The 21,453-nt window shown below is 44.6% G+C and overlaps 1 protein-coding gene across 2 annotated transcripts in view; it reads left to right on the forward strand.

The window, feature by feature from the left end:
* The window catches only part of LOC121544946 (eIF-2-alpha kinase GCN2), a 36,591-nt gene that overhangs the window by 5,738 nt on the left and 9,400 nt on the right, over nt 1-21,453 (forward strand). For both annotated transcript variants that reach the window (XM_041855212.2, XM_041855213.2), the window contains exons 6-31: nt 219-364; nt 454-554; nt 670-827; nt 939-1,477; nt 1,993-2,108; nt 3,821-3,975; nt 4,113-4,561; nt 4,732-4,795; nt 5,502-5,591; nt 5,684-5,806; nt 6,318-6,422; nt 12,127-12,193; nt 12,296-12,375; nt 12,687-12,788; nt 12,893-12,943; nt 13,149-13,385; nt 13,768-13,843; nt 16,613-16,734; nt 16,931-16,980; nt 17,238-17,406; nt 17,986-18,102; nt 18,248-18,313; nt 18,469-18,639; nt 18,766-18,900; nt 18,992-19,099; nt 19,361-19,489. In XM_041855212.2, coding sequence (XP_041711146.1) covers nt 219-364; nt 454-554; nt 670-827; nt 939-1,477; nt 1,993-2,108; nt 3,821-3,975; nt 4,113-4,561; nt 4,732-4,795; nt 5,502-5,591; nt 5,684-5,806; nt 6,318-6,422; nt 12,127-12,193; nt 12,296-12,375; nt 12,687-12,788; nt 12,893-12,943; nt 13,149-13,385; nt 13,768-13,843; nt 16,613-16,734; nt 16,931-16,980; nt 17,238-17,406; nt 17,986-18,102; nt 18,248-18,313; nt 18,469-18,639; nt 18,766-18,900; nt 18,992-19,099; nt 19,361-19,489 — 3,726 coding nt within the window. The remainder of the gene's footprint in view (nt 1-218; nt 365-453; nt 555-669; nt 828-938; nt 1,478-1,992; nt 2,109-3,820; nt 3,976-4,112; nt 4,562-4,731; nt 4,796-5,501; nt 5,592-5,683; nt 5,807-6,317; nt 6,423-12,126; nt 12,194-12,295; nt 12,376-12,686; nt 12,789-12,892; nt 12,944-13,148; nt 13,386-13,767; nt 13,844-16,612; nt 16,735-16,930; nt 16,981-17,237; nt 17,407-17,985; nt 18,103-18,247; nt 18,314-18,468; nt 18,640-18,765; nt 18,901-18,991; nt 19,100-19,360; nt 19,490-21,453) is intronic.

A 21,453-nucleotide genomic window follows, 5' to 3' on the forward strand; every position in this document is an offset into this window, starting at 1 on the left:
CTGGAAAATTGTTTGGAATGATTAACTATGTGTGTTTTTAGGCCACTGATCATCAATTAATATATTATTTGAAACCAAATATATGAAAGCCATGTTCTACTAGACCTGAAATACACCTTTTAAAAGAAATATTTTAATGCAAAACAGAGCCTGAAATGCAAAACAGAGCCTGAAATAAATGTTTGATTTCACCATAATCTGGCTTTGTGACTGCCCAGGAGCGCCTTGAGAGTATGGACCAGCCTGCCGTAGACAGTTCTGTATTGGGCAGCTCATCTTATTCCCCTGGGCCTCCACCTGAGCTTACTGAGCCCAGAAGAGGGGCCAACCCCCGGAGACTGACCAACTCCAACACCCGCCACAGGCACGGACCAGCCACGTGTGTAAATAATATATAGCTCTGTGCCTGAACTACCCATAGCTAACACTGCATGTTGTTTTTGTTGTAACCAGACGGGACACATACAGCGAGGATAGCCCACGCTCACAGGAAGTGCTTTACTTCAGCAACAGTACCCTTGGGGACCTCATGGTGCATAGAGGGAAGTGCCTCGGTAAGAGCTTAAAATTCTCTGTAAATCTCTCATTATGGTTTCTGCATTGTAGTTTACTGTACTGTCAGTGTTGAGTTGTGTGCCTCAATATGCTATGTGTCTGTGTCTCTGGCAGGGGAGAGTGAGAGACTTGGCCGTAATGTTTATAATGCTTTCGATGCGACCAACGGAGAGTTTGCTATAGTATATGAGTGGATCCTACGCTGGAACAAGAAGATTGGCAAGTTCTTCACCAGTGAAGAAAAGGGGAAGATTGACAATTGTAAAAAGCAGGTGAGTAATTCCTAGCTGAGATCCTGACATCAGATGTAGGACTAATAGATGTCAAGATATTGGAACAGAGGCCTACACACTAAGTAATACCCTCTGCCCATTTCTTTGTAGATCCATGGAGCGGAGAGTGAGCTGAACTCCCTGCTAAAGCTGAAACACCCTAACCTGGTGCACTACCAGGCCTTGAGCTCCAGTGAGAGGGATGACTGCCTGGTGGTGGACCTGCTGGTAGAGCATGTGGGAGGCAGCAGCAGCCTGAGCCAGAGCCTGTCCAGCCAGAACCCCATCCCACTGGACCGCCTCCGCCAGCACACCACCCAGCTCCTGGCTGCCCTCGACTACCTCCACTCCAACTCTGTGGTCCACAAGCAGCTGGGCGCCTCCAGCGTGCTGCTGGACCACTTGGGCAATGTGCGTCTCACAGACTACAGCCTCTCCAAGAGACTGGGCGACATCTGCAAGGAGGACATCTTTGAGCAGGCCCGCGTGCGCTTCTGTGAGGACGCGCTGCCCACCAAGGCTGGGAAGAAAGGGGACGTGTGGAGCCTGGGGCTGATGCTGCTGGTACTGAGCCAGGGGAAGGAGGTCAGGGAGTACCCAGTGTCTGTGCCCACCAGCCTGCCCGCTGACTTCCAAGACTTCCTCAACAGGTATGCCTGCCTGACAAGAACCATCCATTCAGTTTGGCCAGACAGCTAGATTCGGTGTCGGCCAGACAGCTAGTCTCGGTGTAATAATAATAATATGCCATTTAGCAGACGCTTTTATCCAAAGCGACTTACAGTCATGTGCGCATACATTTTTACATAGAACCCCATCCCACTGGACCGCCTCCGCCAGCACACCACCCAGCTCCTGGCTGCTCACTCTCCGCTCCATGGATCTACAAAGAAATGGGCAGAGGGTATTACTTAGTGTCAGCCAGACAGCTAGTCTCAGCCACTTCCATTTCTGTACCTCACATTTTAATGGTGGCATTCTATTAAAACTAAAATGTTTCCTGTGGTTGAATTCTAAATGAAAATGTGCTTTACAGAGTAACACAATGTGGACCAGAGGATTAGATGTTGACGGGCCACAGTGGGCCATGCCAGGAATGTCAGCTCTGTTAATTTGGAAGTTTCCATGCTTAATGCACCGTTCTCTGTTCTGTTCTGTGCGATAGGTGTGTGTGTCTGAATGATGCTGACCGCTGGAACACCCAGCAGCTCTTGGACCACTCTTTCCTCAACCCTCCACTTCCAAAGACCCCTCCACAGTGCCAGGACGCTAGTCCAGAAGGTGACAACTAAGTTCAGATCAGGGCCACTAGCTATTTTCAGTCTCCAAGCCTATAATGTTGTGGGGAAATGGTTGCCTTTTTAAGAGTCTTGATTCAAGATATACAGTGAGGGGGGAAAAAAGTATTTGATAAACCTGTTGATTTCGTATGTTTTCCCACTGACAAAGACATGATCAGTCTATAATTTTAATGGTAGGTTTATTTGAACAGTGAGAGACAGAATAACAACAAAAAAATCCAGAAAAATGCATGTCAAAAATGTTATAAATTGATTTGCATTTTAATGAGGGAAATAAGTATTTGACCCCTCTGCAAAACATGACTTAGTACTTGGTGGCAAAAGCCTTATTGGCAATCAGAAGTCAGACATTTCTTGTAGTTGGCCACCAGGTTTGCACACATCTCAGGAGGGATTTTGTCCCACTCCTCTTTGCAGATCTTCTCCAAGTCATTAAGGTTTCGAGGCTGACGTTTGGCAACTCAAACCTTCAGCTCCCTCCACAGATTTTCTATGGGATTATGGTCTGGAGACTGGCTAGGCCACTCCAAGACCTTAATGTGTTTCTTCTTGAGCCACTCCTTTGTTGCCTTGGCCGTGTGTTTTGGGTCATTGTCATGCTGGAATACCCATCCACGACCTATTTTCAATGCCCTGGCTGAGGGAAAGAGGTTCTCACCCAAGATTTGACGGTACATGGCCCCGTCCATCGTCCCTTTGATGCGGTGAAGTTGTCCTGTCCCCTTAGCAGAAAAACACCCCCTTAGCATAATGTTTCCACCTCCATGTTTGACGGTGGGGATGGTGTTCTTGGGGTCATAGGCAGCATTCCTCATCCTCCAAACACGGCAAGTTGAGTTGATGCCAAAGAGCTCAATTTTGGTCTCATCTGACCACAACACTTTCACCCAGTTCTCCTCTGAATCATTCAGATGTTCATTGGCAAACTTCAGACAGGCCTGTATATGTGCTTTCTTGAGCAGGGGGACCTTGCGGGCGCTGCAGGATTTCAGTCCTTCACGGACTATGGTCCCAGCTGCCTTGAGATCATTGACAAGATCCTCCCGTGTAGTTCTGGGCTGATTCCTCACCGTTCTCATGATCATTGCAACTCCACGAGGTGAGATCTTGCATGGAGCCCCAGGCCGAGGGAGATTGACAATTATTTTGTGTTTCTTCCATTTGCGAATAATCGCACCAACTGTTGTCACCTTCTCACCAAGCTGCTTGGCGATGGTCTTGTAGCCCATTCCAGCCTTGTGTAGGTCTACAATCTTGTCCCTGACATCCTTGGAGAGCTCTTTGGTCTTGGCCATGGTGGAGAGTTTGGAATCTGATTGATTGCTTCTGTGGACAGGTGTCTTTTATACAGGTAACAAGCTGAGATTAGGAGCACTCCTTTAAGAGTGTGCTCCTAATCTCAGCTCGTTACCTGTATAAAAGACACCTGGGAGCCAGAAATCTTTCTGATTGAGAGGGGGTCAAATACTTATTTCCCTCATTAAAATGCAAATCAATTTATAACATTTTTGACATGCGTTTTTCTGGATTTTTGTTGTTGTTATTCTGTCTCTCACTGTTCAAATAAACCTACCATTAAAATTATAGACTGATCATGTCTTTGTCAGTGGGCAAACGTACAAAATCAGCAGGGAATCAAATACTTTTTCCCTCACTGTAGAATCCTAACGGATGTATTCTGTCCTCTCCCAGACATTGGTGATGACTTTGTGTCGTCGGTCATCCCTCACAGTCACATCCTCAATGCTCCATTCAGCACTGGGCTGCAGAGGCAGTTCTCACGCTACTTCAACGAGTTTGAGGAGTTACAGCTGCTGGGGAAAGGAGCTTTTGGTGCCGTTATCAAGGTAACCCATGTTTAATATAGCATAGCTGACAGTAGCTTTCATAGCCTTCCCCTTTATTAAGTCCATGGTTATTGTTCACATAATGTTTGTCTCCCGACCCATCTCTTTTTCTCTTTCCATCCTGTCGTTGTGTTTAGGTCCAGAACAAGCTGGATGGCTGTTACTATGCTGTGAAGCGTATCCAGGTGAACCCGGCCAGTAAGCAGTTCCGTAGGATCAAAGGTGAGGTGACGCTGCTGTCGCGCCTCAACCATGAGAACATCGTCCGCTACTACAACGCCTGGATCGAGAGGCACGAGACCACCTCCATGGGGGTACTGAGCTCGGACAGCTCCGAGGCCCGGAGCACAGCGGAGAGACTGCCTCAGGTCCAAGCCCCTTCTCTAGGCCTCAACGAGCTGGGAATCAGCATGCTTGACAACGTGGAGGATAACGCCCCACCCCCTGCCCTGGCCAGCTCGGTGGAGTGGAGCACCTCCATCGAGAGGTCCTCTAGCGCCAAGTGCAGTGGTCACGAGTCCAGCGACGAGGAGGAGGAGGAGGAGGAGGATGATGATGATGATGATGTTTTCTGTGCCTCGTTCCTGTGAGTTCTCCTAAGGCATCATAACTATTGGAGTGTGCAGGACAAAATAGCTTTGATGGTGTAATAGCATCTATCGGAGATTCTTTTCACATAGTATATGCTCTGTACTCTTGATATATGGAACTACAATTATTGACTTTTGGTATTTGCTTTGGTTTGTTTGCGTCTAGCCCATCAAACAGTGACTCGGAGAGTGACATCATTTTTGACAATGGAGATGGCAGCATATCCCAGGTTAGTGTTTAGATGTGACCCGATTCAGAATCGTAGGCATTTGACGCCATTTCCTACTTCACAGTAGGGCCGTTATTTATTTATTTATTTATGTATTTTCTGTGCAGAAACGCCTCCTTGAACATGTGAACTTTCATATGCCTTAATTACAAACTTGTATGAGATCTGTAAATATTGATGAGAGAAATTAATGATGAGCCTAGTTTAGCCATGGAAAAGCACTGTATTTAGGGAGAAAGGCAGGATCCATGATTGGTTGAGATAATGAAGGAAGATAATAGAGAGACTACTTTCTGGAGGACAACGTCATGCTGACTTGTGCTTTTACATGTGATTTCTTAAAGAGATGGTTGGGGCTGAGGCATAAGAGGTTGTAAACTATGCTGAATGGGAGCGTAAACAAAGAAGCGCTCTCTAGAAAGCGTGAAAATCATTCAAGGGCATTATTCTCCTACTTTTCTCCAAAGTGGGATAACAAGATAATCAGATTTCAAAGAAGCATAACTTTCCAATGTTTCCCTCAACTACAGTGTATGATATACCATTTTGAAGCTCTGAGTGTACTTTTATAAAATGAATAATAAAAAATAAAAATAGTCATTCTTGAAAATTGGACATAAGCTCTCCTTCCTGAATTCAGTCACATATTATCGTCATGCTGTGTGTTACTTGCATCAATTTAATCAATGTAATCTCCATCCCTCAGGAAGAGCCAAGCAAGAGAATGGGTGGTGACATGATAGAGAGCACAGACTCTGAGAGGCCACAGCTCATAGCCCATTATCTTTACATCCAGGTAAGGCTCAGTTCACTAGCACTCAACTAATACCCCACTAGAGGACACTGTTCTATGTCTAATATCTAACCTGTGTTCTCTTCTCCCTCCAGATGGAATACTGTGAAAAAAGCACTTTACGAGACACCATTGACCAGGGCCTCCATCAGGACAAAAGTCGCCTGTGGAGATTCTTCAGGGAGGTCCTGGATGGACTGGCTTACATCCACCAACAGGTCTGTCTGTGAACCCTCCGCCTCCCCTAATTAATGTCCTCCTCAGAGTGTACTGCAGGGTTAAATGTCTGCTTTAGGGTGTGGAACAGAGATGTAATGTGAAGATCAGAGAATTTGAGAAGAGAGGAGAGAGGAGAGAGGTGGGACTGTCCTGTCACATTCGGTTAGGAAGGAGGGAGTCCAAGACAGTCACTGCTTGTGATTCTGCTGTTCCACTCCAAGTATCTGCTAAATCTTCAGATCCCAATGTCAAAGAAAGGTTCATAGTGGAAATTGAAGTGGGATATAATTTGTCATGTAGGAATTATTGATGACTCATTATCCACCTTTGCAAAATTGTAAATTAAAGGATCCTCTTCTCTTTTTCTCAAACACTCAAATGTTTTGGTATGCATGTTCCTTCCTTCCAAGTTGTCACAGCACAGCCCAGAACAACAATGATGGCATGCATGACATGCTTTCAGCAATGGTTCCAATTAGCACTAATTGATCACCTCCATCTTTCCAACAGGGGATGATTCATCGAGACCTCAAGCCCGTCAACATTTTCTTGGACTCTCAGGACCATGTGAAAATTGGAGATTTTGGCCTGGCCACAGACCATCCTGCTAATGTGGTATGCATTAATGTCCTCGGCTCCGCTGTCTCCTGGTGATGGAGATTAATTAACTGATACCTTGAAGTTCATGTTGAGGTCTCTAAAGCCGTGTTCACATTGGCAGTTTGAAGTGACTCAAATCCTATTTATTTGCATATCCAATTTGAATCTTGTTCTTTTTCCTGCAGTCTGAACAGCCAAAAAGCACATGGAATCAGATATTTCAAGCCACATTTCAAACCACCTTCGTAGGTGGTTTGAAGTCGGATACAAATCTGATTCCTGGCCATGCGACTTGTCTGAACGGTCAAATCTGATTTAAGTGGATTTTAGACTAGGTTATTTGGCATATTTTGTTGCTTGCTAGCTACTCTGTTGACAGTTTGACAAGAACATGTGGTAGCTAACTAGCTTTTTAATTGTTTACAAACAAATTAGTGAATGTGCTATAAAGCTAAACAGCTACCTAGCTAGCTAGTTGACTTCTGTGGCTATCCAAAAAGGACTCGTTTTGAAAGTTGGATCATCCTTTGAGGCTTTAAGTGTTCTTACACTATGATTTTGAACATTCAAAGCAACTGGGAAATGGCAGGCATTGTCACCTTAGCTTGCTACATTACTTCTGAGTGATATGAAGCACAAGCACCACCATCAATCAGCCTACACCACTGCACACACTCCCGTCATTACTATGACAACTAGCATAGCCTTGTCAGCAAATGACTGCTGTCTGAACACACACATCCGATTTGGTAACTTGTTGCTGTCAGTAGTCCAAAACGGATTTGAAAAACAAAACTGATTTGAGCATTAAGGCCTGCAGTGTGAAAAAGCTTAAGGCTGCGTTTACAGGCAGACCAATTCTGATCATTTCTTTCACTAATTGGTCTTTTGACCAATCAGATCAGCTCGGAAAAAGATCTGATGTGATTGGTTGAAAGACCAATTAGTGCAAAACAAAAAATCAGAATTGGGCTGCCTGTGTGAACGCAGCCTAAGTGGAATGTAGTCAAAATATTCCGACCCTACCGTTTCGCTTGTTCAGAGGTGGGAACAAGTCACTAATATTTGAGTCAAAAGCAAGTCTCAAGACACAAGGGCAGAGTCTCAAGTCAAATCCCAAGTAGAAAGGGTTGAGTCTCGAGTCCTGTCCAAGTCGTGCATTCTAAGCGCAAGTCAAGTCGAGTAGAGCCACAAGTTCTTTCAAGTCAAGTCTTAAGTCAAGTAAAAAAAATAATCTGTACATTCAACTACAAATCTTTGTCTGTTTATTGAGGAACCAGACAGCCCTTCTCATTATTTTGTCTATAACACATTTAGATTATGTAATAATGTTAATAACAAATTCCAAATGCAAGCTTCATAAGTACATTATTCATTTCAAGCAATTATGACATACCAAAAGACCAGTAGGCCTATGCTAGTAATTGTTGCTTGATGCCCCACTGCTGGTGAGCTTGTAAAGTATTCTTGATCACCAAACAATTTTTTGAGCTATATATTTATGGCAATACCCTCTCTCTACAATTTGATGTTTGCGCTGCACCTGATCCTATAGCTGTACAGCAAATTAGCAATCTGTTTGCTAGCTCTGAAACTTGCTGATTCTCAAACTTTTTATTTTTTCTCGCAACACTCAAAAAGCAGTGCTTCAAAGCTCGCAACCATGCGCGCACAACAGCTGCGCAAATGTAACCTCATTATAGCCATAAACGGTTATGCATTTTCAAAATGCAAGGTACAGAAATAAACTGCGTTTTTTTTCACCTGCATTTGTAGCTGAAAGTCATTCATTTTAGCAGTCAATATCAACTACGGATATCATGTCACTTCTCTGGAGTCCAGAGCAAGCAGGATCATACGGCCTACCTGTATGCAGTGGAGGTTGCAGGATTGGCTGGAAAGCATGATCTGTCTACACCGCCCGCTATCACTTTGGAGGGCGGACTGCCCACAGAATGCTCGTTGCCAACTGAACTGGGTAGACCTTTTCTTCCTCACATATACCGTAATTAATTTGCCAGAATATGTTATCTTCATCCCATAATATTGAAGACAGTGCGATGTTACAACTATCTTTAGACATATAGCCAGCCAGTAGCAGACCAAACTAGGCATATCTGAAATATGAAAAGGATCAATGAAATCACCAGGTAACCGATGTATTGTTCTGGCAAAGGTGCCTCCATAGTAGATTTCTAAACTGTATACAGTGCATTCGGAAAGTATTCAGACCCCTTGACCTTTTCCACATTTTGTTATGTTACAGCCTTATTCTAAAAGGCATTAAATAAATACCCCACAATACCCCATAAGGACAAAGCGAAAACGGGTTAAGACATTTTTGCAAATGTATTAAAAATAAAAAACAGATACCTTATTTACATAAGTATTCAGACCCTTTGCTATGAGACTCGAAATTGAGCTCAGCTGCATCCTGTTTCCATTCATCATCCTTGAAATGTTTCAACAACTTGATTGGAGTCCACCTGTGGTAAATTCAATTGATTGGACATGTTTTGGAAAGGCACACAACTGTCTATATACAGTGGGGAAAAAAAGTATTTAGTCAGCCAACAATTGTGCAAGTTCTCCCACTTAAAAAGATGAGAGAGGCCTGTAATTTTCATCATAGGTACACGTCAACTATGACAGACAAAATGAGTAAAACAATTCCAGAAAATCACATTGTAGGATTTTTAATGAATTTATTTGCAAATTATGGTGGAAAATAAGTATTTGGTCAATAACAAAAGTTTCTCAATACTTTGTTATATACCCTTTGTTGGCAATGACACAGGTCAAACGTTTTCTGTAAGTCTTCACAAGGTTTTCACACACTGTTGCTGGTATTTTGGCCCATTCCTCCATGCAGATCTCCTCTAGAGCAGTGATGTTTTGGGGCTGTCGCTGGGCAACATGGACTTTCAACTCCCTCCAAAGATTTTCTATGGGGTTGAGATCAGGAGACTGGCTAGGCCACTCAAGGACCTTGAAATGCTTCTTACGAAGCCACTCCTTCGTTGCCCGGGCGGTGTGTTTGGGATCATTGTCATGCTGAAAGACCCAGCCACGTTTCATCTTCAATGCCCTTGCTGATGGAAGGAGGTTTTCACTCAAAATCTCAGGATACATGGCCCCATTCATTCTTTCCTTTACACGGATCAGTCGTCCTGGTCCCTTTGCAGAAAAATAGCCCCAAAGCATGATGTTTCCACCCCCATACTTCACAGTAGGTATGGGGTTCTTTGGTTGCAACTCAGCATTCTTTGTCCTCCAAACACGACGAGTTGAGTTTTTACCAAAAAGTTATATTTTGGTTTCATCTGACCATATGACATTCTCCCAATCCTCTTCTGGATCATCCAAATGCACTCTAGCAAACTTCAGACGGGCCTGGACATGTACTGGCTTAAGCAGGCGGACACGTCTTGCACTGCAGGATTTGAGTCCCTGGCGGCGTAGTGTGTTACTGATGGTAGGCTTTGTTACTTTGGTCCCAGCTCTCTGCAGGTCATTCACTAGGTCCCCCCGTGTGGTTCTGGGATTTTTGCTCACCGTTCTTGTGATCATTTTGAACCCTACGGGGTGAGATCTTGCGTGGAACCCCAGATCGAAGGAGATTATCAGTGGTCTTGTATGTCTTCCATTTCCTAATAATTGCTCCCACATTTGATTTCTTCAAACCAAGCTGCTTACCTATTGCAGATTCAGTCTTCCCAGCCTGGTGCAGGTCTACACTTTTGTTTCTGGTGTCCTTTGTCAGCTCTTTGGTCTTGGCCATAGTGGACTTTGGAGTGTGACTGTTTGAGGTTGTGGACAGGTGTCTTTTATACTGATAACAAGTTCAAACAGATGCCATTAATACAGGTAACGAGTGGAGGACAGAGGAGCCTCTTAAAGAAGAAGTTACAGGTCTGTGAGAGCCAGAAATCTTGCTTGTTTGTAGGTGACCAAATATTTATTTTCCACCATAATTTGCAAATAAATTCATAAAGAATCCTACAATGTGATTTTCTGGAATTTTTTTCCTCAATTTGTCTTTCATTGTTGACGTGTACCTATGATGAAAATTACAGGCCTCTCTCATCTTTTTAAGTGGGAGAACTTGCACAAATAGTGGCTGACTAAATACTTTTTTTCCCCACTGTAAGGTCCCACAGTTGACAGTGCATGTCGGAGCAAAAACCAAGCCATGAGGTCGAAGGAATTGTCCGTAGAGCTCCGAGACGACAGGATTGTGTCGAGACAGATCTGGGGAAGGGTACCAACAAATGTCTGCAACATTGAAGGTCCCCAAGAACACAGTGGCCTCCATCATTCTTAAATGGAAGAAGTTTGGAACCACCAAGACTCTTCCTAGAGCTGGCTGCCCGGACAAACTGAGCAATCGGGGGAGAAGGGCCTTGGTCAGGGAGGTGATCAAGAACCCGATGGTCACCCTGACAGAGCTCCAGAGTTCCTCTGTGGAGATGGGAGAACCTTCCAGAAGGACAACCATCTCTGCAGCACTCCAACAATCCCTCCTCAGTAAAAGGCACATGACAGCACACTTGGAGTTTGTCAAAAGGCACCTAAAGGACTCTCAGACCATGAGAAACAAGATTCTCTGGTCTGATGAAACCAAGATTGTACTCTTTGGCCTGAATGCCAAGCGTCACGTCTGGAGGAAACCTGGCACCATCCCTAAGCTGAAGCATCATGTTGTGGGGATATTTTTCAAGTGGCAGGGACTGGGAGACTAGTCAGGATCGAGGGGAAAGATGAACGGTGCAAAGTACAGAGAGATCCTTGATGAAAACCTGCTCAGGACCTCAGACTGGGGTGAAGGTTCACCTTCCAACAGGACGACGACTCTAAGCACACAGCCAAGACAACGCAGGAGTGGCTTCGGGACAAGTCTCTGAATGTCCTTGAGTGGCCCAGCCAGAGCCCAGACTTGAACCCGATCGAACATCTCTGGAGAGACCTGAAAATAGCTGTGCAGCAACGCACCCATCCAACCTGACAGCTTGAGAGGATCTGCAAAGAAGAATGGAAGAAACTCCCCAAATACAGGTGTGCCAAGCTTGTAGCGTCATACCCAAGAAAACTCTAGGCTGTAATCGCTGCCAGAGATGCTTCAATAAAGTAATGAGTAAGGGGTCTGAATACTTATCTACATGTGATATTTTTTTAAATATCTAAAAACGTGTTTTTGCTTTGTCATTCTGGGGTATTGTGTGTAGATTGATGAGGGAAAAAAATACAATTTAATCAATTTTAGATTAAGGCTGTAATGGAACAGAATGTGGAAAAAGTCAAGGGGTCTGAATACTTTCCGAAATGCACTGTATATGTTTATATGGATTATATAATGTAGGCCTACTCTGTTTTTGTCAAGCAAAACCTGAGAAAATGAAGCAAGTGCTTTCTGGTCCATAATCTCTGGATATGCAAGCCTGCCTTTGCGTGCCAATGCTGTTGACTGGTCATTGTTCAACAATCAAGACCATTTCAAGTCATCAGTCACAAGTCTTAATTTAACCATGATGGTGTTCCAACCCCGGTGCAGCTCAGTGTAAACAAGCGTAACGGTAGGGTCGGAATCTTCTGGCTAAAGTGGAATGTTGAAGCTTTAAAAAAAAGTTTGTGTATTCCTTGTGTTTTTATTCTGTGTCCAAATAACTCAATAATTAACAAAGAACTGGTTTTGACTGTAGAAATCATCTCCTCCCCTCAGGCCGCAGCAGGTAAACTGGATATTGAGGAGAGTGGATCTGTTCTGATTCTCAAACCGGACCCAACAGGTACTGAGAAGCAAAATCCATTCTTCTCTAACTGGCTTATAACGTGTCTCAGGGTCTGTGACTATATATTTGCAAAACTGATTATGTTTTATTTCTGAACAGGGAATATGACTGGTATGGTTGGTACTGCCCTATATGTCAGTCCAGAGGTGCAAGGAAATACCAAAGCCACTTACAACCAGGCAAGAAATATGAATGGAACACACACCAACGTCAATTCAGAAGAATAAAATAAAGAGACACTGTCTCAGTACAGTCATTCATCCAAAAAAGTAATCTCAAAGTAGTCTAGGAATTATAATAACTTGTAATGATTTAAGGGCCTTGACTCCTTGGTGGAGCATATACTAGTGTCCTCCATCTGTTTTGAGGTAGTTCAAGGTTTTCCAACAGTGTTACTGTATCCTTAGTAGGAGATATATAATTCAGGATTGATTGTTTAAACCAGATGTAAAGGGAAGAGGGTTCATCCGTGATCTGTGTTTCTCCTTAGAAAGTGGATCTGTTTAGCTTGGGTATCATCCTGTTTGAGATGTCCTACCGACCCATGACCACTGGCTCTGAACGCATTTCAGTCCTGAGCCAGCTGCGCACGGTGAGTCTGTCCAGCACAGGTGTGGGGTTGGGGGGGCAACGGGAAGGGTCTCACTCACTCATCTCTCATCACTGTCCCATTACTCTTGTCATTCCACTCTGCAGGAGGACATCCACTTCCCTGAAGACTTCCCTGAGTGTAAGAGTGGAACGCAGGTGAGGAAGGACGTATTCAATTCATGTTACACAAGTTATACTCTCAGCTCTCTGAATTTTTGTGAAACTATGTAAAAAGTTGAAGTAGTAGGTCACTTTAAAGTCCCACAATGGGAAGTTTGTAATGAAACCAAACTGAGTGACATTACACAGTATAGGCAGTTTTACTTTGATTGACTGATCCTTAGCCCAGTGTCTATCTCAGAGGAAGGTGATTGGCTGGCTGCTGAACCATGACCCGGCCCTGCGTCCCACGGCCCAGGAGCTCCTGAAGAGTGATCTGCTGCCCCCGCCCCAGATGGAGGAGTCGGAGCTCCACGAGGTCCTGCAGCACACCATGGCTAACGTCAACGGCAAGGCCTACCGCACCATGGTCAACAAGCTGTTCTCCCAGAACACCTCCCCCGTCATGGACTACACCTACGATGTTGACCTCCACAAGGTACCAGGCCTACTGCTCCGGCCAACACAGTGGAGCAGACCCTCAAACCTGTCCTAGCGGCCTACCATACAAAGACAAACACAACCCAAAGCCAACCAGACATTAATACTTGGGCGTCACTATCCTCTCTACCACATCATAGCATCTCAAACTATTGTTTATGACAGACAAGTCTTGGAGAAACTGTTGAACTCCAAGAATAGAATGGTCCAGAGTAGGAAGAGCTACCCATCTCCTCCTGTAGGTGTCACTGTAGACACAGTAATGATGCTGCTTCTGTGATTATACAGTTCTCCTGTCATCTGGTTCATATCTGGCGGGACTGTTTGAGCTTTAATCGATGCCTTTTGATTCCTAACAGACTGTCTTTGTTTTGCTGCAGGGCAACTTTAATTTAAACAGTGCCAAATTGCAACAGTATGTGTACGAAACAATCACCAGGATCTTCAAGAAACATGGTGAGTCCAGATTCAGAGTCTCATTTTAAGAGCTGAAGTGAAGTTTACTCTCTTGTGCAAATGACTTGACCCATTCCACTTTAAAGTTGCTGTTATGAAGACCTCACTGGGGCCTTGATTTGAACATCTGCTCGCATACACTACCAGTCAAAAGTTTGGACACACCTACCCATTCAAGGGTTTTTCAGTATTTTTACTATTTTTTACATTGTAGAATAATAGTGAAGACATAAACTATGAAATAACACATATGGAATCATGTATTAACCAAAAAAGTGTTAAACAAATCAAAACATATTTGAGATTCTTCAAATAGGTCGGGCACTGATGTTGGGCGATTAGGCCTGGCTCGCAGTCGGCGTTCCAATTCATCCCAAAGGTGTTCGATGGGGTTGAGGTCAGGGCTCTGTGCAGGCCAGTCAAGTTCTTCCACACCGATCTTGACAAACCGTTTCTGTATGGACCACGCTTTATGCATGGGGGCATTGTCATGTTGAAACAGGAAAAGGCCTTCCCCAAACTGTTGCCACAAAGTTGCCCTTCACTGGAACAAAGGGGCCTAGCCCGAACCATGAAAAACAGCCCCAGACCATTATTCCTCATCCACCAAACTTTACAGTTGGCACTATGCATTCGGGCAGGTAGTGTTCTCCTGGCAATGTTTGTCTATGGATATTGCATGGCTGTGTGCTCGATTGTATACACCTGTCAGCAACGGGTGTGGCTGAAATAGCCAAATCCACTAATTTGAAGGTGTGTCCACATACTTTTGTGTATATTGATACATGTTGTAGACATTTTAACTCGCTGCGGTTCTTTATTGGAGTTGTTTATTCAGTTTCTGGTCTGTCCAGGTTTAGATTACTTTTTTAAAATTATGCAATATGCAAAGTAGATGCTGTATTTGGCTGGCAGGCACACTGGTTGAAGTTGAACTTCCAGATTGTGTCTTTTAATGTTTATATTTGTATGTATACTGAACAAAAATATTAACGCAACATGTAAAGTGTTGGTGCCATGTTTCATGAGCTGAAATAAAAGATCCCAGAAATGTTCCTGTATGCACAAAACGCGTATTTCTCTAAAATGTTGTGTACAACCCTGTTAGTGAGCATTTCTCCTTTGCCAAGATAATCCATCCACCTGACAGGTGTGGCATATCAAGATGCTGATTAAACAGCATGATCATTACACAGGTGCACCTTGTGCTGGGGATAATAAAAGGCCACTCTAAAATGTGCAGTTTTGTCACACAACACAATGCCACAGATGTCTCACATTTTGAGGGAGCATGCAATTGGTATGCTGACTGCAGGAATGTCCACCAGAGCTGTTGTCAGTGAATTGAATGTTCATTTCTCTACCATAAGCCACCTCCAACGTCGTTTTAGAGAATTTGGCAGTACTTCCAACCGGCCTATAACCGCAGACTACTTGTAACCACGCCAGCCCTCCACATCTAGCTTCATCACCTGCGGGATCATCTGAGACCAGCCACCCAGACAGCTGATGAAACTGTGGCTTTGCTCAACTAAAGAATTTATGCACAAACTGTCAGAAACCGTCTCAGGGAAGCTCATCTGCATGCTCGTCGTCCTCAGCAGGATCTTGACCTGACTGCAGTTCGGCATCGTGACCGACTTCAGTGGGCAAATGCTCACCTTCGATGGCCACTGTCACGCTGGAGAAGTGTGCTCTTCACGGATGAAACCCAGTTTCAACTGTACCGGGCAGATGTCAGACAGCATGTATAGCGTCGTGTGGGCGAGCGGTTTGCTGATGACAGTGTTGTGAACAGAGTGCCCCATGGTGGGGTTATGGTATTGGAAGGCATAAGCTACAGACAACGAACACAATTGCATTTTATCGATGGCAATTTACATTTACATTTTAGTCATTTAGCAGACGCTCTTATCCAGAGCGACTTACAGTTAGTGCATACATTATTTATTTTTTTCATACCCCTCCGTGGGAATCGAACCCACAACCTATCGAACCCAATTTGAATGCACAGAGATACCGTGATGAGATCCTGAGGCCCATTGTCATTTTTTAATATTTTTTTGTCATTTAGCAGACGTTCTTATCCAGAGCGACTTACAGTTAGTGAGTGCATACATTTTCATACTGGCCCCCCGTGGGAAACGAACCCACAACCCTGGCGTTGCAAGCGCCATGCTCTACCAACTGAGCTACAGGGGACTACATCCGCCGCCATCACCTCATGTTTCAGCATGATAATGGACAGCCCCATGTCGCAAGGATCTGTACACAATTCCTGGAAGCTGAAAATGTCCTAGTTCTTCCATGGCCTGCATACTCACCTGGCATGTTTGGAATGCTCTGGATTGACAGCGTGTTCCAGTTCCCGCCAATATCCAGAAACTTCGCACAGCCATTGAAGAGGAGTGGGACAACATTCCACAGGCAACAATCAACAGCCTGATCAACTATGCGAAGGAGATGTCGCGCTGCATGAGGCAAATGGTAGTCACACCAGATACTGACTGGTCTCCTGATCCACGCCCCTACCTTAAAAAAAAAAAAAAAAATAGGTATCTGTGACCAACAGATGCATATCTGTATTCCCAGTCATGTGAAATCCATAGATTAGGGCCTAATTAATTTATTTCAATTGACTGATTTCCTTATGAACTGTAACTCAGTAAAATCTTTGAAATTGTTGTATGTTGCGTTTATAATTTGTTTAGTGTACATTAAACTTATTATCATACATTTACATTAGTGTCTCTGTGGCTGTCTTTCCAGGGGCTGTGCGTCTCCAGACCCCCCTGCTCCTCCCCAGGAACAGGAAGCTGTATGAGGGCAGTGAGCCGGCCTGCTTCATGGACCACAGTGGCATGCTGGTCACCCTGCCCTATGACCTCCGGGTGAGCATCAGGAAGCAGGAAGTACTACACGCTCCGTTAACTAGCCCTCAATGATCCCAGCACTCAGTGGACTAGGGCCAGGATAACTCCGGGACAACCCTGGGACAACCTCGGGACTAACTGTGTGTTTCCATAGTGATGTATTGTAGTCCTGCATGCACTGTTTTACTTATTCTCTCTCTTGTCTCCATTCCAGATGGCATTCGCAAGATTTGTGGCCAGAAATAATATTACCCATTTCAAGAGGTAAATCTCATAGTCAGGAGTCAATCACTGAGTACTTGAATCTAACCATTTCATATGCATGTTCAGTCTTTGATAAACCTGTGGATGTCATCCTGTGTGTGCGTGTGTACTTGCGTGTGTACTTGCGTGTGTACTTGCGTGTGTACGTGCGTGTGTGTGTGTGTGTGTACGTGTGTGTGTGTGTACAGCATCGAGCATGTGTTTATGCCCAGTGTAATGTAATGAAACCAGCTTAATTTAATGGTGTGTGTGTGCAGGTGGAGCATTGAGCGTGTGTTCCGGCCCAGAAAGCTGGACAGGGCCCACCCCAGGGAGCTGCTGGAGTGTGCCTTTGACATCATTGTCCCTGTCACTAACAGCCTGCTGCCTGACGCTGAGACCATCTTCACCATCTCAGAGATTATCGAGGAGTTCAGTGTCCTGCAGGTACCACACTGTTACCACTCCGTCTAGTAATTCCTCTTACCATGTTACTTCCCCTGTCAGTCTAGCTAAGGTCACAGACCATACTGTCCTTTACAGTATACTCCCTGTCTCAACTCGGCCCCAGACACTACTGTCCACTCTCTGTCTAGCTCTGGTCACAGACCTGTTCACTCCCTGGGTTCTAGACAGTGCAGGAGGCACAGTTCACCCAGCACGAACCCATTCCAACCCAGGCCTGCTCTACTACAGCTAGAAGACCAGCATGCCGCCAGGCCACCTCTAAAAGGCCCTCCCTCTCCCTGATTGCACCACTTACTGTATAACCCCCCCCGCCCCTTCTCTGTGTGTGAAAGCTTTTAAGAATGTATGTCACTCTGAATGAGAGGGCAGCATCCAGCCTGTGGCCATTATTCACTGAGCAGTCCTACAGTAGTGCTTTAGGGATGAGGCTGGACTGTAATTGTGCTCAGGTGTTATTGTGTTTGTGTTTGATGATGCTGTTAGGATAGGAACTACCACTCTCTACCAGGAGAGACACTGTTGGGTGGTGTAATGGTGTGTTGTTGGATGGTGTGTTAGGAGAGGAACTACCACATCTACCTGAACCACACCAGCCTGCTGAAGGCCATTCTGCTACACAGCGGCGTCCCCGAGGACAAACTGAGCCACGCCTCCAGCATCCTCTGTGACGCCATGGTTAGTACTCTACACACGGCGCTCATGTGCAAGTTAAACACACTATGCATGCGTACATTGTGTGAAATAAGTTTTGTCCATTTACATTTTTGTTCTACAACTGGAACTATAAAATTGTATAATGGTATCCTGTCTCTGTTCATAGAGTGAAAAGCTGACCAGAAGAGAGGTGGAGGCCAAGTTCTGTAACCTGTCCCTGTCCAACAACAGTGTAAGTACCTCCTGTTGTCTCTGGCATCTGGTGCTTATGACTGGTCTGGTGAATTCATCAGTGTCTCCACTTTTCTCTGCTCAAGGTCAGCCTTTTTTGAACCGATACTGTATTTTCTCTGTCCATGTCCGATGTTGTCTGTGTCTCCCTGTCAGTTACAGACTCTGTATAAGTACATAGAGCAGAAAGGAGACCTGCAGGACCTGGTCCCCCTCATCACCTCTTTGACCAAACAGAAGACTGCCGTCACCCAGCTGGCCAAGCAGGGCCTCAAAGACCTGGAGGAACTCACTGGCCTGCTCAGGAGGCTGGGAGTCAAGCTACAGGTACCACTACTACTAGATCTCCCACTTCCTAACTCTTACTCCGAGTCTGGTGTATGAAGAGAATGGCATTTTGTGTGTGTTTCCTGCGGATTTATTGATTCTCTCTCGTTTTTGTGTGTCTTGTAGGTGGTTGTAAATCTGGGTCTGGTTTATAAGGTGCAACACCATTGTGGGGTCATCTTCCAGTTTGTGGCCTTCATCAAGAAACGCAGACGCACAGTGCCAGACATCATGGCTGCAGGAGGAAGATACGACCACCTGGTAATGTCCCCATCCTACCACCCTCCTGCTCAGGTCCTTGGAAGTGTTGAACTATCAGGATTTAGTCCTTATCAGGGTTCTCTTCCTGTAGATCCTTGAGTTCCGTGGCCCAGTGTCCTCTGCTCCTGTCCCTTCGGCAGTAGGGGCCAGTGTGGCTCTGGACAAGATCTGTGCTGCCCTGGCCAGCATGGAGGAGCCGGTGAGTACTATTAACAATTCATCAGTGTTAATGACCCACAGACACAGAAGGTCATATTTGTTAATGGCTTATTACTTTGAGCCTCCATGAAAGTTAATGTCTGTTATTATACAGCCTCTAAAATTTAGCTGTTTTGGAAAGGCTCCCATTTGTATATACTGTACAATGACAGTTGATGGGTCTACCCCCTCTGTAGTTAACTGAGAATTTGTGTGGAACTCTTTGTGTGAGCATGTTTTAACCTAACTCTGTGTCTGCTAGCCCTCTATCAGTTTGTGTGATGTGCTGGTGGTGCCAGTAGGTCACACCTCCATGGGCCGAGCCATCAACGTGGTCCAGAAGCTGTGGACAGCCGGTGTTTCTGCTGACATTGTCTATGACGTGTCACAGGTCAGTGATGAGCAGCCCGTAGTGCCGTCTGCTGTGAAAATACCAAACCAACAGGTGGCAACACCTCCATTCTATTCTACCCCACATGGATAGGCAGACCAAACTGCATGTACAGTGCCTTGCAAAAGTATTCATCCCCCTTGGCGTTTTTCCTATTTTGTTGCATTACAACCTGTAATTTAAATGGATTTTATTTGGATTTCATGTAATGGACATGCACAAAATAGTCCAAATTGGTGAAGTGAAATGACAAAAAATAACTTGTTTAAAATAATTCTAAAAAATAAATAACGGAAAAGTGGTGTGTGCATATGTATTCACCCCCTTTGCTATTAAGCCCCTAAATAAGATCTGGTGCAAACAATTACCTTCAGAAGTCACATAATTAGTTAAATAAAGTCTGCCACACCACTAAGCAAGGGGCACCACCAAGCAAGCGGCACCATGAAGACCAAGGAGCTCTCCAAACAGGGTCAGGGACAAAGTTGTGGAGAAGTACAGATCAGGGTTGGGTTATAAAAAAATATCAGAAACTTTGAACATCCCACGGAGCAGCATTAAATCAATTATTAAAAAATTGAACGAATATGGCACCACAACAAACCTGCCAAGAGAGGGCCACCCACCAAAACTCACGGACCAGGCAAAGAGGGCATTAATCAGAGAGGCAACAAAGAGACCAAGGAGCTGGGCTTTACGGAAGAGTGGCCAGAAAAAATCCATTGCTTAGAGAAAAAAATAAGCAAACATGTTTGGTGTTCGCCAAAAGGCATGTGGGAGACTCCCCAAACATATGGAATAAGGTACTCTGGTCAGATGAGACTAAAATTGAGCTTTTTGGCCATCAAGGAAAACGCAATGTCTGGCGCAAACCCAACACCTCTCATCACCCCGAGAACACCATCACCCCGATGTTTTTCATTGGCAGGGATTGGGAAACTGGTCGGAATTGAGGGAAACCTGTTTCATTCTTCCAGAGATTTGAGACTGGGACGGAGGTTCACCTTCCAGCAGGACAATGACCCTAAGCATACTGCTAAAGCAACACTTGAGTGGTTTAAGGGGAAACATTTAAATGTCTTGGAATGGCCTAGTCAAAGCCCAGACCTCAATCCAATTGAGAATCTGTGGTATGATTTAAAGATTGCTGTACACCAGCGGAACCTATCCAACTTGATGTAGCTGGAGCAGATTTGCCTTGAAGAATAGGCAAAAATCCCAGTGGCTAGATGTGCCAAGCTTATAGAGATGTACCCCAAGAGACTTGCAGCTGTAATTGCTGCAAAAGGTGGCTCTACAAAGTATTGACTTTGGGGGGGTGATTAGTTATGCACGCTCAAGTTTTCTGTTTTTTTGTCTTTTTGTTTCACCCCCAAAATGTTTTTGCATCTTCAAAGTGGTAGGCATGTTGTGTAAATCAAATGATACAACCCCCAAAAAAAAAAAAAAAAAATCAATTTTAATTCCAGGTTATAAGGCAACAAAATAGGAAAAATTCCAAGGGGGGTGAATACTTTCGCAAGCTACTGTAAAGTTATTTACCTTTACCGTAGATGGAACTGTAAACACTCAGGGGAATGGGATCCATTTTGAGGTTCCTTTTATAAGTCTGTTAATGTAGCTCGTTTAAAAAACACGATGCCCAGTTGTTTCTTTGGTCGACTTTCCTCATCTCTGTTACTGTATAGAGTTCTATTTGCAGTTTTTACTTTCAGTTTGTAGGTGAAGTCTGTTGACCAACTCTCACCTGAGATGTGTAGTTATCTCCCTGGTGAATGTGAATGGTGTAGTGTCACTGTGCTGGGCCATGCCTCTCACATTCTTCATGTTTATGTGATGGCCTGATTCAGACTGCCTCTGTAGTGAGCGAGACAACATCCAGTGGTCAGGTGGCCGTGTTCAGTTTATTTTTAAAGTGTCAAGCTGCTCCCCTCCTGGTCTATTGTTAACACCTTTCACATGCA

This window comes from Coregonus clupeaformis, chromosome 29 (assembly GCF_020615455.1).
Source record: "Coregonus clupeaformis isolate EN_2021a chromosome 29, ASM2061545v1, whole genome shotgun sequence".
Lineage (NCBI taxonomy): Eukaryota > Metazoa > Chordata > Actinopteri > Salmoniformes > Salmonidae > Coregonus > Coregonus clupeaformis.